Source organism: Rhinatrema bivittatum, chromosome 7 (assembly GCF_901001135.1).
Source record: "Rhinatrema bivittatum chromosome 7, aRhiBiv1.1, whole genome shotgun sequence".
NCBI lineage: Eukaryota > Metazoa > Chordata > Amphibia > Gymnophiona > Rhinatrematidae > Rhinatrema > Rhinatrema bivittatum.
The window spans coordinates 57,939,594-57,954,437 of record NC_042621.1 but is presented as its reverse complement, the minus strand read 5'-3'; the positions used below and the strand labels follow the sequence as shown (position 1 = coordinate 57,954,437).

At 39.7% G+C, this 14,844-nt stretch overlaps 1 protein-coding gene across 2 annotated transcripts in view; it reads right to left on the bottom strand.

Annotated features, from left to right (window-relative positions):
* Positions 1–9,524: 9,524 nt before the first annotated feature.
* Positions 9,525–14,844, bottom strand: part of TSHZ3 (teashirt zinc finger homeobox 3) — a 166,634-nt gene continuing 161,314 nt past the window's right edge. For both annotated transcript variants that reach the window (XM_029608433.1, XM_029608432.1), the window contains exon 2: positions 9,525–13,577. In XM_029608433.1, coding sequence (XP_029464293.1) covers positions 10,378–13,577 — 3,200 coding nt within the window. In that variant the 3' untranslated portion in view covers positions 9,525–10,377. The remainder of the gene's footprint in view (positions 13,578–14,844) is intronic.

The following is a 14,844-nucleotide window of genomic DNA, read 5'->3' as shown; positions in this document are numbered from 1 at the left end:
ACAAATAATGAGCACCTTAGAAAAAACTTAAATCTCAAAACTAGCTTGTTCAAATCGCTGGACGTTGTATTAAATACCTTATAAGTCTTTTTCTAGTTAACGATCTGCAATGTAAGATAAAGTTAAGTAACAGACTTGATGTCATTCAACCTTTACTGCACATACGCAATTGGGGGCAGATTTTAAAACCTGCATGCGCGGCCTACATTTGTGCGTGCTACCCGGCGCGCGCAAATGTACACCCAATTTTATAACATGCGCGCGCAGCCCGCCCCCGGACCAACCCCATGCCCCCGGCCCCGCCCCCTTCCCGCCCCTTTTTCAAAGCCTGGGATTTACGTGCTTCCTGGGGCTTGCGCGCATCGCCGAGCCTATGCAAAATACGCTCGGCGCGCACAGAAGCAGGTTTTCGGGGTTACGCACGTAACCCTTTGAAAATATGCCCCATGAAGTATAGGAATTATAAAATTGCTCTTTCATTTTTTTTTTTTAACAACGTCACTTCTCCTAATGTTAAGCATGACTCCGTCAGTGCTCTTCCGCTGCAGTACTATTTCTCATGTACTTTGAATATTTCAGTGAATAATGGCATCTGACGCATGACTGAGGATAACGCAACAGATGTGTAAATGTAATGGAAAGGAAATGCCCAATACTGGGAATATTAAGTTCTGAGGTGTGTAGAACAGTCTTGCTTGAGTTACAAAATTAGACTGGCTCGTAGTACACCGAGTGACAGCCGCTGATTATTTAGAATATAGCCCCTTCAGTTGCTGACACTGAAGGAAAATGCAATCATGGTGCCAGAGAGATTTAGGCTGCAGTAACGGTTACCACTAACTTACGTAGAATATTTCATTTAATTAGGGATCCGCCAGCTGCCTAAAACTTAAAGATACATTCACTTTTTTTTTTTTTTTCGCTAAATGCTAACTTCAATGAATAGCTAAGCTCTGGCACATTGATTTCTTGTTGTGAAGTAAGCTGTTCAAGCTTCATTTAAGATTTTCATCTACTTTGTAGCCCTGAGCACATCAAAGCACCACAAATTAGTTAAACGGCACGTTTATCACAAATTTTAGTTTAGACTACTGTGTTTGACATGACGGTTGGAGGACGCACCGTCTGCTGCGACAGGTCGGTCCCTGGGTGACAGTAAACCAGGGTCACCTTTGCACACCTGAGATTTAATGCCGATCGGTTTCTCTCCCTGTGTCCTGTTTAAAACACTTACCTGTTAATGCACCTTCTTTTCTTGCTAACTTGCAGTGGGAAGGTGGCCTGAATTCCTTTTGGCTTATGGAGGAGGAGGAACTGTGCAATAAAACTGAATAGTGACTGTTGTAAAAGCAGATATTCAGAAGGTATTTGTCAAAAAAAAGATGCCTGGAAATGGTATATCAAGAGTGCAGAATCTACTGAAGGTGATAAACACCTTCCACTTCAACAATTCACCCAACTCTTTTTTTTTTTTGCTTCCTACAGCCCTCAGTGCTTAAGGCTGTCCTAAGTCCAGGCTGGCATGCTGCCACATTGATGAAGCTCCCATTATTTATTCTCACTTTTAAGAACTTTTCTACACATCGGAAACATTTTTTTTTTTTTTTGTAAAACAAGCTAGAACAAATGCACTTCTTTTACCCAAGCAAGCACTACCTCAAAAAAGTTTTAAGATTCTTACCATATTCAAACATGGAATACATTATTTTCCTCCATGCAAAAGTTACTTGTAAAGGGCTATTGCTGATTTTCCAGCCAGGGATCCTAACCATAACCTTAAAAAAAATACTTTGACTGACTCCAATGCCTTCACAACATTTACTACCTCTCTTTCTCCACTCTGTATCTTTTGCCTTTCAATTACAACTTTATATGCTCACTCACTCTCATTCTGTCATGCCTTACATACTCACACTTGCCCTCCATACACATTTACTATGCATGCAAACTGTTTGGCACATATATAAAGCTACACCAAGGCACAACAAATATTCATGGCACTATGGACCGTGTGCATAATAAAAAAAACATACATAGAAATCAGCAAACAGAGCTCGCCCTTAACGACGACTCAGGCCACTACTAGATCCAATGAAGCATATAAGTATAGCTGTCATCAAGCTTAAGCAAACCTCGAACCAGTGCCCCAGAGGTTCTGGACTTGCCCAGCAGAAGCCAATCCAGATTGCTCAGGATTTCTTTCTTTCCCGCTTCTGGCTGCTGCATTCCATCAGGATACAGGAGCTCTTGCACATGACACAGTCGGCAGTGAGCTGCATGGAAAAAACGATCCCCAGAAGCCAGAACAGAACTTGGAGGAGCAGCACTTTAGAACCTCAGGGGCACCAGCCCAAGACTAGCCTGTCCTGACAGCTGTGTGCATCTATAACGCGCATCCTTCTTTTACTCTTCACACACACACAACACCTGAAGGTTGTGATGATCGAGTTTCCTTGGTGTTAGCATGGTCTCTATATTAAGACCTCCTGTCTGAGGACGTGTGTGGTCATAATGCTGAAAACTTGAGTTGTGCTATGTGAACGAGTGCTTGCACGATGTGTTGTGAGAGAGGTGTAATTGAAATGTTGTATAAGTGAAGACTTTCTTGTGTATTTGTGGGCTATAATCATACCTGGGCACTTTTGAGCTCTGCTCATTTATGGGTGAATTGTAAAGGCCCTACATGCGCCAAAGCTGGGAGATACACGCGTGATATGGCCTGGCATTCGCCGCGTGGATTTTAAAATTTTCTCACCAAAAGGGGAGGGGCGTGGGCGGGACATGGGCGGGCCGGGTCGTAGCACGAATCCAGCGCCTTTATGCACATAAGCGTGTGCCGGGGTCCCCTACTGTGTAACTTTAATTCTGCTATGGACAGCGCGTAAGTCGTGTAACAAAAAAAAATAAAATACACTAGTTAGGAGGATTTTAAGGGTCGGAGTAATAGGGTGAATGGGAGGCAAGTTAGCAAGGGGGTTTAGGATGTCCTCTCCTTTACTGGGACGAACTGGGAAAAAGGCCAATTGCATCGCCGCTCATACCTAGTGAAATTCCCCCCACTTAGGCGTTTGAGATGGCATTCGCGCGGACATGCACATTCTATAAAACCGTGCGCACATGTACAGATGGAAGGCGGATTTTATAATACATGTGCATGTATGTGCATATACACGTGTATGTTATAAAACCGGTGCATCAATGTGTGTGTGCCGGCAAACGTGCGCACATGTGCACATGCGCTCGTCTTAAATTTGACTTCTTAGCAATTAGCAGAGGGGCCACTGCATAAATTAACCCCCCCCCATCCCCAGGGAGCTACCTTCTTAATTTTCCCATTAGATAATAAAATAATTCCCAGAGTTTCATGTTTCTGGCTTGACTTTCTAGCTTATCATCCCTTTTCTCATTCTCTGCCTTTGTCTTGATTCCTTTTCTTTTTCTGTCCCTGTCTTCCCTTCTTGCTTTTTTTTTTGTTCTCGCTCTTCCTTGTTACTTTCCTTCAGCAGCAGATATTTTAATAATTTCTCTTCCTCCTTCTCTTCTTCCTACCTGCTACCCTTTCACCATTTTTCCTCCTGCGTTCTCTCCTCCTTTCCCCATCCCCTTCCGTTATCTCCCTGGATTCAGCTCCCCACCCCAGTCCAGGATCCTCTATCTCCTGCCATCCTTGGTCCTCCTTTCCATCCCTAACATTTGCTCTCCCCTCCTCCCAGCTCTCATCTGTCTCCTTCCCCTTACTATCTCTATTGCTATCCACCACCCCCCCCCCCTCGGCTTGTCCCTCTTTTTCTAGCTTTAATCATCTTCCCCAACTCTTGATCTCTTTTCTTATTTAAACAAACACCCTTGCCCCCTTACTCTCTTCTCTTGCCATCAGTACATTCTCACTCTTCTCCCCTCTCCTTTACCTCTTGAAAGAGTAGGTGAGCGCCAGAGGAGAAATGACTTCCCAACAGAGAACCAATGTTTCTTTCCTTTCCTCTTGCCACCGATTGGCTCTGGTCAGCAGAATCAGCCACACTTCTTCCCTGCCTAGCGCCTACCTGTTCATCAAACTGGGGAGGAAAGGACACTTTTTAAGACCCATAGATCCTGAGTTGCTGTCCTGGAGACCAAGAGTGGGGGTTCTCTAAACCTGGAATCCCTGGGTTAAATCCAGAAAGGTCTCCAGGTATAACTGTTTCCGAATCCATCTAGTGAAAAGGCTGGTCTCCAGGCAGTTACTGAGTGGATGTTCCAGATCCTTATTTATTTATGCATTCATAAACCAGCTTTCATTATGTTGGCCACACTGGAGACTCTTTTCTTCTTGATTCCTGCCAAAGTGTGCAAAATGTTTGTGGTATAGCGTGAATGCTTCACAACATATCCATCTCCATCTGTCCTGGCCAGACAAAAAAAACCTACAGAGACTGAATTATGGAATCAGCAGAAGGTATAAAAGAAGTTGGAGCCTTCAGGTGCATCTCAGGCAGATCACATCTTGAGTCAAAATGCAAGCTGAGTCCTAGAAGGCAGGTATAAAGTTGTGTTGATCTGATTTTGTTTGGAACTGGTTTGAGTGTGAGATGTGGTGTGCATGCTTGTTCTGTAGCTGTTCAGATTAGAAAGTGTCTCACTTGTTTTGCAGTGTCTGCTTCAGAATACAGACTATTGAAGGCTGAAAATGCAGAGAACTAGCCTTTTTATCATACCCTAATCTTCCTGTTGTCCATAGTTCGATAAAGTCAGTTCTGAGCTGTCAGAGGAATCTATCCTAGGATGGGTAGAATGAGACTGAGACTTCAAAGTAGTGAGAAAACAGACATGATATTTGTGATGGCTTTTATCCTACTTGATATACAAAGTTGCTGATAAGGCAATGCAGTCAAAGCAAAGTGGATAAGACATTTTTTTTAATGTTTTTGGATTTCTGCATACTGATTACTGTATACTGTTTCCTGATTACTGTATACTGTTCCCTTTAAATTTCTTCTACTTATTATAGCGTTTCTCCATCAGGAAAGATTTCTATTTTCATTTTTCTTTGCAGTTTCCAATAGCATTGGGCTGTGTAGTTCCTTTGCAAGATATTTAATTGAGGCCACGTAGTGAGCATGCTTTTGGGGTTTTTTTTTCCAACTTCATTGTGATGTCACACCCTGAGCATGCTCAAATGGTTCCCTCTACCCCAATTTCAGATGTTGGTGATGGCATGAAAACAACATGAAAAGGGATAATCAGGGTCATGGATATTACAACGATGTTTCTGAATATCAGAATTATGTAATTCCAAGCAGAGGCTTATGTATAATTCTACATCAGAGGGTAATTTTGTACCAACCCCACATAACTTATGTAATATCATAGCACATAAGTTACACCAATTTTCAAAGTGAGCTCATGCACATAAATTCATTTTGAACATTATCCCTAGGAACATACACAAACTAACCCACATAAAGTTAGACCTGCTCTTTGGAGGTTGTGCGGGTTAATTTACATACATGGGGCGAATTTTCAAAACACTACGCTTGTAAATATTAGCATATGTGTGAGAAAGTAGCCTCTTGACGTATTCCATATGTTATAAAAATAAAAACTATGTGCGTATTTTCACTTTTTGCGTGCACATATACAGGTGCAAAAAAGGAGTAGACTAGGGCATTCCAGGGTGGAGCCAACATTTACGTGCCTAAGTTGCTATTTTAAATGACAAACATGTAGATTTGCCAACTTACTTGCATTATTTTACACCTGTTAATTAAATGCGTTAATTATGTACTACTGGCCGGCTGGCAAAAGGAACTGAAGGGAGTTCATCCTGAAGAACCAGGAGGGTTTTGATGACCTGGGGAAGGACTGGGTGAATTGGAGATAATTGGCAAAAGTGGTCATTTCCTTGATGCACGCATGTTTTAAACAACACAGACTTACGTGCATAAATCCTGAATATACATAAATTCTACTATATTTTTGTGTGTATATATATTTTTAAAGTAGGTAGGAAAATATGCATGTTCAATGCATCGATATATGTTCTTTCAATATATCACATGTATTTATGCGTAAACCTACATACGTACGTATGTTGCTGGGTAGAGGTTCGCATATTTTATAATACAAGAATATATCATAAGGGTTATAAAATACTAGCGTAGATCTCCTCACAGTCATATGAGCGTGTATATGCCACATACACATTTTTTTTGACAGATATCCTCATATTTTTTTTAAATCAAAAGTATGCACATAAATCTCAACTCTGCCCCCTTCCTCCTGGAAGGCCTAGTTTTTTGCACCTAGAAGTATGCAGGAAATCAAGCCACACACATATTTTTATGCACACACCACCTTATGCAATTTTATAACAAGTCATTTCCATGCATTAAAATCTGTTTTATGCATGCACATGGCTTTGAAAATGACCCCAAAAGTGGGTTTCTTTGTTTTCTTAATGCGGACAGAGCCTCTGAGACTTACTTTGTTTGCTCATATATATTTTTAAAGAATTTGATTAGTTTTATTCTTCCAAGTTGGCATATAACTTTTGACAACAGATTTTTTCGAATCTGTGAACTTCAGTGAATTAACTTTCGGGTTAATTTCACTGCCCTTGACTTCCTACTTCAGCCTTCTGAGACATGGTGCACTAACAAACTGCCCCATGTACTCAACGACGCCAGCCGCAATAGTATTCCCATCAAGTATCCTCTTTTGCATTTTGAAATAAAACATTTTTATTTTAGAAAATGTGGCTGTCCAACGCAGGAGTTCTCTGTTTTGAAATTATGAAACGAATGGGTAGAAGAAATGTATGTATTGCAGAGACAGTCACTGTCATTTTCCTCATTAAGTGGTTTCTTAAAAAAATAAATGAAAAGGTGTGCCTGTTGTCCGTGTGAGCCATACACAAATATACAAGCTTCATATTTTAATATCTAAATGTGCCCCTATTATTTTTACTTCAGTGCTCAATACCTCTGGGTAGAAGGAAATGGATATAATCTATTTACAAGTCACCCCAAAAAGGCAGGCAGCTCTTCATGCACCACTGCGTAGCCACAGAGCTCAAAGGCTTCAAAGATATTATTCCAGCCCGAGCTTTCTCTGATGAGATACTGGCGACAAGGAAAACAAAAGCTCATACACTTTCCATGTGTGCTATGGAGTTTTGTGTGTCAACTTCAGTCCACTAAAAAAAAAAAAATGAATCGGGACCCCCAAAACATTGCAAGGAATGCCTCTCCTTTTCTACCTGAGTGGGGCACCAAGAAGGCAGCTTCCTTGTTTGCTAAAAATAAAAATTTAAACTCAATCAAGTTCAGGTTATTTTTACACTTACAGAATGATTGATAATTAAGCCATCACTCTCAAAGGCAATCATTCCAGATTGCATAAATAAACTTGAGGGGAAAAATAAAAGGGAAAATGGCGTGGATGTTGTCGAAGACTGCCAAAAAAGATGAACTTACGTACATCTGCATGTTCACAGGATTCTAGATTCAGGATGCCAATGGAAAAAAAAAAAATCAGCTCCAAGGGATATATAGCTTTGGGTCAATTTGTCTAAACTTTTGGAAATGCAGAATTTCAGGGTGAGCTGGCCACTTCATGACCAAAAAAGTCCTACATGTGTACGAGATACGTACGGAATACATCTCTTGAAAGTCTTTCAATTAAATATGTATTGAAGACAGTTGTTTTCTAGTTTTTGTGGGGTTTTAGCTCTAAGATTTAGTTTAAAATTGTTCTTCTGTATGTAATTAACAGGTTGCATTATGTTTAATTCTAAAACCAGATGGCAGATATATATATAGAGAGCAATAGCTAGATAGCTATATATAGATGGATATATTTTTCCTTTCTTAAACATTAGCAGTTAATACTCTACTCCGTTGTAAATATATTTCATTCTAATGGAATATTGCACTGCAAGGTAAGGCTACAAGCAATTCTGTTCCATAATATCACCTAACTGCAACAATTGTATTTTATATGCAGCAATAAAGGCATTTCAAAAAGTTAAATTATGTTTTCTGCGTTTTCTTGATTTGATTTGCCAGCACCAATAAAAGTTTGTCATTATCATATAAATGCTCTCCCTCGTTTTTGTCTGCTGAGGCAGTTTCCTTTCGGAACTATTCTTTTTTTTTTAAGGCAACTGCAGCTTTGGCCAAAAGTGGAGGCATCTTCAGATTCTACCATATACTTTCGGGAATCGCTCCCTTGGTTCAGCTTTCTACCATTGCAAACCACCAAAGAGAAAAATATTGTTCCATGCTACAGAAATATTGTTCCATGCTCCTCGATTAAGGTAAGATGGCTTGGGTCACTTCCTCTCCGCACTTGTAGATGCTGAAAAGCCCAAAAAAATATTAGCGCGCCTGTGAAGGCTGTGTGCTTGAAGATCAGTTTCCAACTGCCTGAATGCGGTGCTTGGGAGAAACCTATTTGCTTTGCCACAGACACTGCTTTATAACTCTCTTCTTTAGAGTTGACATTACCTGACGTTTAAGCAGGAGTTATAAAATTCATTTATCTTTTCTGGGCTGGGGGCGGGAATTTTGTTAATGCACAGCCTGTGAGTAAGTGCTAACATGATCTTTAAATGCTAAAGTTGAACTAACACTCCCAGCAATTTATGTGCAGTTTCTGACTGCCGGCACCTGGCAGACGAAGAAACCTACTCAAGCTATTGGTGATAAACAGATAGCGTACAATTTAATTTTAATGTGCTCATTAGTCGGAGCACATTTCAGACATAATGGTGAACGCAACACGGAATCGTAGCAAAAAAAAAAAAAGACAATTTTAATGCTGCCGTAGAAAAAAAAAAAAAAGGATTATATGAAGAGGCATATAATGGTGCCTCATTGTCAAGAACAAAACAGGACACAGAGTGTGTTACAGTGTCTGTGCTGTTTACATGCCAATATTTTACACATAGCTTCTCATATGGTGTCAGCTGTCAGTTACTTCTGCAAATTAACTGCCAAAAATGGAGAAGAACAGAATCACTTAGTGTGTTGGTAACCAAGGGTTACCTTTCATATGCCGAAAGATAAAGCTTGCAGTGAGGAATCTTGGGAGAATAATTAGGCAGAATAAAACAGAAAAGTTACCAACTGAAATAAAAGAAGGCATCCTGCAATATATGTAATAAACCCAGGAGTGTGCATAAATAAGAGATTATGTCACAGAATGCCTCATAACTTTTTAAGCAAAAGTACTAGAGTACAAACAATTTAAAGGATGTATCAATGTCTAGTAAATTACAGTACAAGTTATTTTTATTCAAATAGTTTTAACCCTTTGAGCACTGAGTTTATTTTGAAAATTGTTTTTCCTTTTTCTTTTCCGATAAATACCTTTTTAAAATTCATTTTTTGTGCAAAACAGTGACGATGCCTGCTAAGGATGCAGTCCAGGGCGTCTCGCGGTCATATTGTTTGAAAACAAATGAGGCTAATAAATAGGTGTAATTTCAACATGAACCTCTATCAATATAGATGTGTAGCAAAACAATTATACTTTCCTTTAAGAATAATAGTTGTTGTTTTTTTTTAATACTTTATAAAGGCGATCTGTTGTATCTCTGGCATAATTTACAATGTTTCAATGTAAAAAAAAAATAATAATAATAATAACAGACCTGAAAAAAAATATACACTATACATAGGCACAGCTTATGTCTGGGGCATATCAGATACATAAAACACTATTCATAAAAATGCTGAAGAAAAAATGTCATTCACATCCATTACAATTTTTCATATGCAATTCTGAACGCTGTACAATATATATACATCCATCTTTCAAGGTGAAAATAAGGAATTTGTTTATAAGTTCAAGATGTAATACACCCCTGCATACCTGCACAAACAAGAGGTTCATATTATTAATTATAACTAAGCTGGTAAAGGGCTTGTCACTTTTTTTCATACAAAAAAAACCCCAGATATCAATACATTGTACCAAATTAATGATTGAAGTGCTTCAAAGTACTCAGAGGGCTAAAGATTAAAGGCTGAGAAATACCAGCATACTTAGGTCAAATGAAAAAAAGTGCACCAGAATTAGTTATTAATCCTTAATTAAACTGTCTGTTAATGCATGCAGCTTGATGCATCGGAGGGATGCAAAGCAACTAAATCCAATTTACACAAAGTTCCAAACACTTACCACTGCATTTTTAACCTTCATATTTTACCAGGAACAACGGCTGATTATGCACCTCTATTAAACACTGTACAGTTATACAAAACAATCTAGCCCCGAGTGATTCTCCAGGGCCAAAATAAGAATGTGTGGCAAGAACTAAATGGCAACTTTAAGGTGCCTCTGGACAGTTTTCCCTCAAAGCAAATTACAGTCATTTTAAATCAAAAGAAAATGCTACTGCTTCTCGAGTTCGGCAACATAGAGAAGATGATCTTCTGGAGACTTTCCATGTGTTTTGCTAAGATGAAGTTTAACAGCATGCTTGCTAGCAAAAGTCCGATTGCAAAGTTTGCACTGATAGGAAGTTCCAATTTCTTCCTCTGGAGATGATGTCACCAGTTTTTCTGCTGGTGATTTTGTTTGTGCTATCTGGTTATTTATCTGTTCATTTGATAGTTTGGACAAGTCTCTTAACCTGAAGCCTAGATGTGATTCAAGGTGACTGATGTAAGTGGAAGGAGTCCTTATCTGTGAAGCACAGTCATTACAAAAAAATATTGGATGTCCAGTGTCCAAATTTTTAAGAAACTTAGTGCCCCCTGTCCTTCGAAGCTGGTATTTGACATTGGCTAGCCAATGGCTAATTGTGGTCATTGAAAGTCCCGTAAACCTAGAGATATGCATCCTTTCTTGAGGGCTCAAGTCTGACATTATATATTTTCCCTCTGAGGTCTGTCGCAAACTGGCTGCAAACTGGGCCTGAAGTATGAGTAGATGTTGAGGGTTCCAGTTAGACTGACGCCCCTTTCTTTTTTGAGCTGGTGTAGTTTCTTCTGGTTCCTCTATTGTGGTGCCATCAATGTCAGATTTCTCAGATACACTTGTAGGTGTGGAAGATTTTGATGTGTGACTTTCTGTCAGATTCTTCAGCATATCAGATATATCTGATAAGGCATTCTCTCGTAGCGGCGAGTTTGACATGAATGACATGACTGCAGATGTTTTCGCTGTTGTTATTGTAGATGAAGAAGATGCAGAAGACGTCGATGTAGATGACAAAAGCACTGAACCCAAAGTGCAGCTTTTGTCATTCTTGCCTTTCGTCAAATCTATGGGCTGGTCATTGTTGACATGATAAAAATAACGGTCTAAGTGGTCTGTTTTTTTGGCCTGCAAAGGTGGGGTTGCCACAGCAGCCTTTTCTGCCAAACTGTTGCTCATTTTAAAAAGCATAGTCATGGGATCCAAGGTAGGCAAGGATGGCTTTGCTGCCTTCCCTAAATGAATATTCATGACAGACTGAAGAGCGCTTAATGGATTTACAAATGGCTGTTCAGGAGGATGATCAGTTATAATGGCTGTACTGCAACTTAAACTGCTTGTTATTGATTTCACAGGCTCTTTACTATTTTCCACTGGCTCTGCCTTGGGGCTGTCTTTACAGTTATCTTTTGGAGGCACTGGGCTATTCTGTTGAGTTTTAAAATCAACTTCATTGGATGTCTCTGTCTTTAGTGGTTCACTGACTTCACTGCTACATGGGGAAGGTGTTGCTCGTTTCATTGGAGACAACTTTCCTTCAGGTTCATTCGTTTTCTCTTCAACTTTGGCTACTTTCTCAGTGACTTTCTTTACTAATTCTTCCATTGCATGGAAGTTGGTTTTTGGCACAGGGGAGGTTTGACTGCTTGGTGGCGACACTAGTGGCTGATTTTTGGTTGGAGATACAATCTCACTGCTTCCAAACATATGTTTTAAAGGTGTGCTTTTCCCTGATGACCCTAATGATAACTTCATCATATTAGGAAGCTGGTAGGCAGCATGAATGCTAGGGTAGCCACCCCAGCTTGGTGCACCATTCTGGGCTTTGTTTATAGCTGACGTAACTGTATTTTCTAGTGATTTTAAGATATCTAACCCCCCTTTAGGACTCTCTTCTAAGTCATTTTCAGTCAAGTAATGATATTTTGAAGGAGCATCATACTTTTCCTCCTCATCATTTGCTTTCTCCTTATCCTTAAGTTTACTATCAGTTATTCCTTTCTCTTTATCAACTTCCTTTTTTATCTCAACATTCAACTTTGGTGAGATACTAGAAGGTATGCTTGAGGGGCATGTAAAAGTTGTAGCGGCAAGTGGTACAGACTGGACTTTTTCATCTAGTAAACCTGTTACTGTTGGTGTTGCAGGTGCTTCTACAATTGGTTTGCCTTTCTTTAGTGCAGAATTGGTCACTTTAATAAAATGTCCTGTCACCATCATGTGGGCAGTGAGTTCTTGCAAAGTGTCATGTGAGCTTCCACATTCCATACATTTGAGGATCTGAGATTTCCTTGCTTCAAAATGCCAGGCATAGCTTGCACCATTCTGGTGACCATAACGATTATTTGGTGTGATGTAAGGATTTGCATTCTTTTGCAAGCTATCATTTGAATCTGAGATAGTTGCTTTTGGTGTCCCACCTGTAGAATCTGGGGAACTAGGAAGTTCAAGCTCCAAAGACACTTTCTTTCTAGCAGAGGGGATAATTTTTGCTGCTACAGGAGTAACAGGCTCTTTCAGAGGCACTTTTTGGTAGTGTTTTGTTTTAATCATGTGAACACTTAGGTCCTGAAGGGATTCAAATGAATGGCCACAGTACATGCACTTTAATACTTTCTGGGCATCTTCTTTCCCTTCCATTTCAAGTAAAGAACGTTTGCGAGGCTTGGACCATCGTTTAGGATTATTATTATCAGTTTCATGGTTGTCATCTCGATAATGTCCTGTTTCATTCATGTGAACCGTTAATTCTACTAAGGTATCATAGGCAGCGCTACAGTCTTTACAACGGAATTTACTGGCCCCTGTAAATATGGAACCATAAAGCTTACTGCTTTGTCTATACAACTGAACAGTGCTAAATAGACTAGGCTCAGGAAGACTTCTGGTCTGAGAAACCTGCGCCAGTGTTTTTGCCATAGCAGTCTGATGCCAGTCAAAGCTTCCACTTCCACAACTGCTGCTGCTGCTGCTGCTGCTACCACTGCTGGCATTATTCTTCTCCGACGTCGACTGATGGAGATTCAAGTTGAGATTCGACCAGTAGGAATTTGAGAGAAAGTTGTTGTACACTGCTTTCATTTGTTCTAAGCTGTCCGAAATAGAGGAATCCTCAAGAGCTACCGAAGTCTCTTTGCTCTCCTCTTCGTTTTTGACGGAGTTACTCTCAAAGTCCGCCATTCGGTCGCTCGTTTCGCTGAGATGAGATTCACTGTCCATTTCATGGCTGGAAAATTCAGCAGCTGGAGAGTTTTGGTAGCTTGGTGAGCTTTTGTTATACTCTTTTTCAGGGCACGTGTACTTAGCCGAAGGTTCCCCATCAACTGTCCCTTCCTCGGGCTCCACATCTTCATCAACAAGGGCGGCAGCTTTCAGTTCATCTGAAACATAGGCTGTCAAGGAAGAAACCAGGAAAAGAAGCGTTACTGAAAGTTGACCTTATTGGTATATTCTCTATCAACTGCACAAAGAAAAAAAAACACTGCATTTATTTGTAATATTAAACGGTTAAAATGTAGTGTTTCTTTAGAGCAAAAACAAAAAAAATATCTGCTCTTCAAACATAATTTGCCACCTTATTCTTCTCAAGGGGCAACAGCTTGAAATTAAAACTAAATTTGAAATTAATGAAGCACATTCTGGAGGTGGCATTCATTTCTAAAGTAATAAATTACTTGTATCAACCTCAGAGACAGCAGTTCCTGTCTGTCAATTAATATGTCTTATGCTTCTCCTACCCCTAATGCATTTCTTAACAGACAGATTCACAATTTAAATTAAGCAAGCATTTTTTACTCATTACATTCCTGAGGCTCAATCTTTAATACACGTAAAGTACAAAAATATCAATAAAATTCCTACAAAGCAGAAATTTACATCAATTACAATAAATTAAAAAAATGATTTAAATTTGAGTGTGTGTGGGAAAAGCAAAAGCCTTAAAAGCTACTAATAACCATCACCTACAAGTACAAGCATATTTGCTGTAAATATACAGTAGCAAAACAAGTGGCCCATACACATTCAAATATACTGAGCACAGATGTGTGCCATTCTGGAAAACAGGTTCATTGAACAATTTCATGAACCTGAACAAAAACTGGGAAGGCTGGTCAAATTCTTTTTTTTGGGAGAAATCTGAAGCAGATTTGAGATTTTTTGCTCAAGGTTTGTGAAATACACCAGGCGGATTTCCATTGGACTGCAGATCTGCTTCAAAGATTTCGAAAAGTCTAAAGCAAAATCCTTCGCCTTAAAATAATACAGTAAGACAGTAACTCTGAAACAGCTGTGAGGGCGCACATGTACACGTGTACGCAAGCTAGTGCCAAAGGACATGACCATATTATAACATACGCGCATATATGTGCGCATGGCATCAAATAAGCTATACGCGCGTACATGTGCGCACAATTTTATATGGATGTGTGCACTGCATGCAAACGACGCCTCTATCCCGTAAGTGGGGGGATTTTAATAGATACGCACGCTGGTGCCATTACCAGTTTCCCCAGTTCATTCACAGTTCACCCAGGTAAAGGATAGGACTTCCTAAACCTCTCAGTTAATTAGCCTCTCTTTTACCTTGTTAGCGCCGACCCTGAAAATCCCACTGACTAGCCTAGTGTTTTAGGATTTTAGGATTTTAGGATTTACATG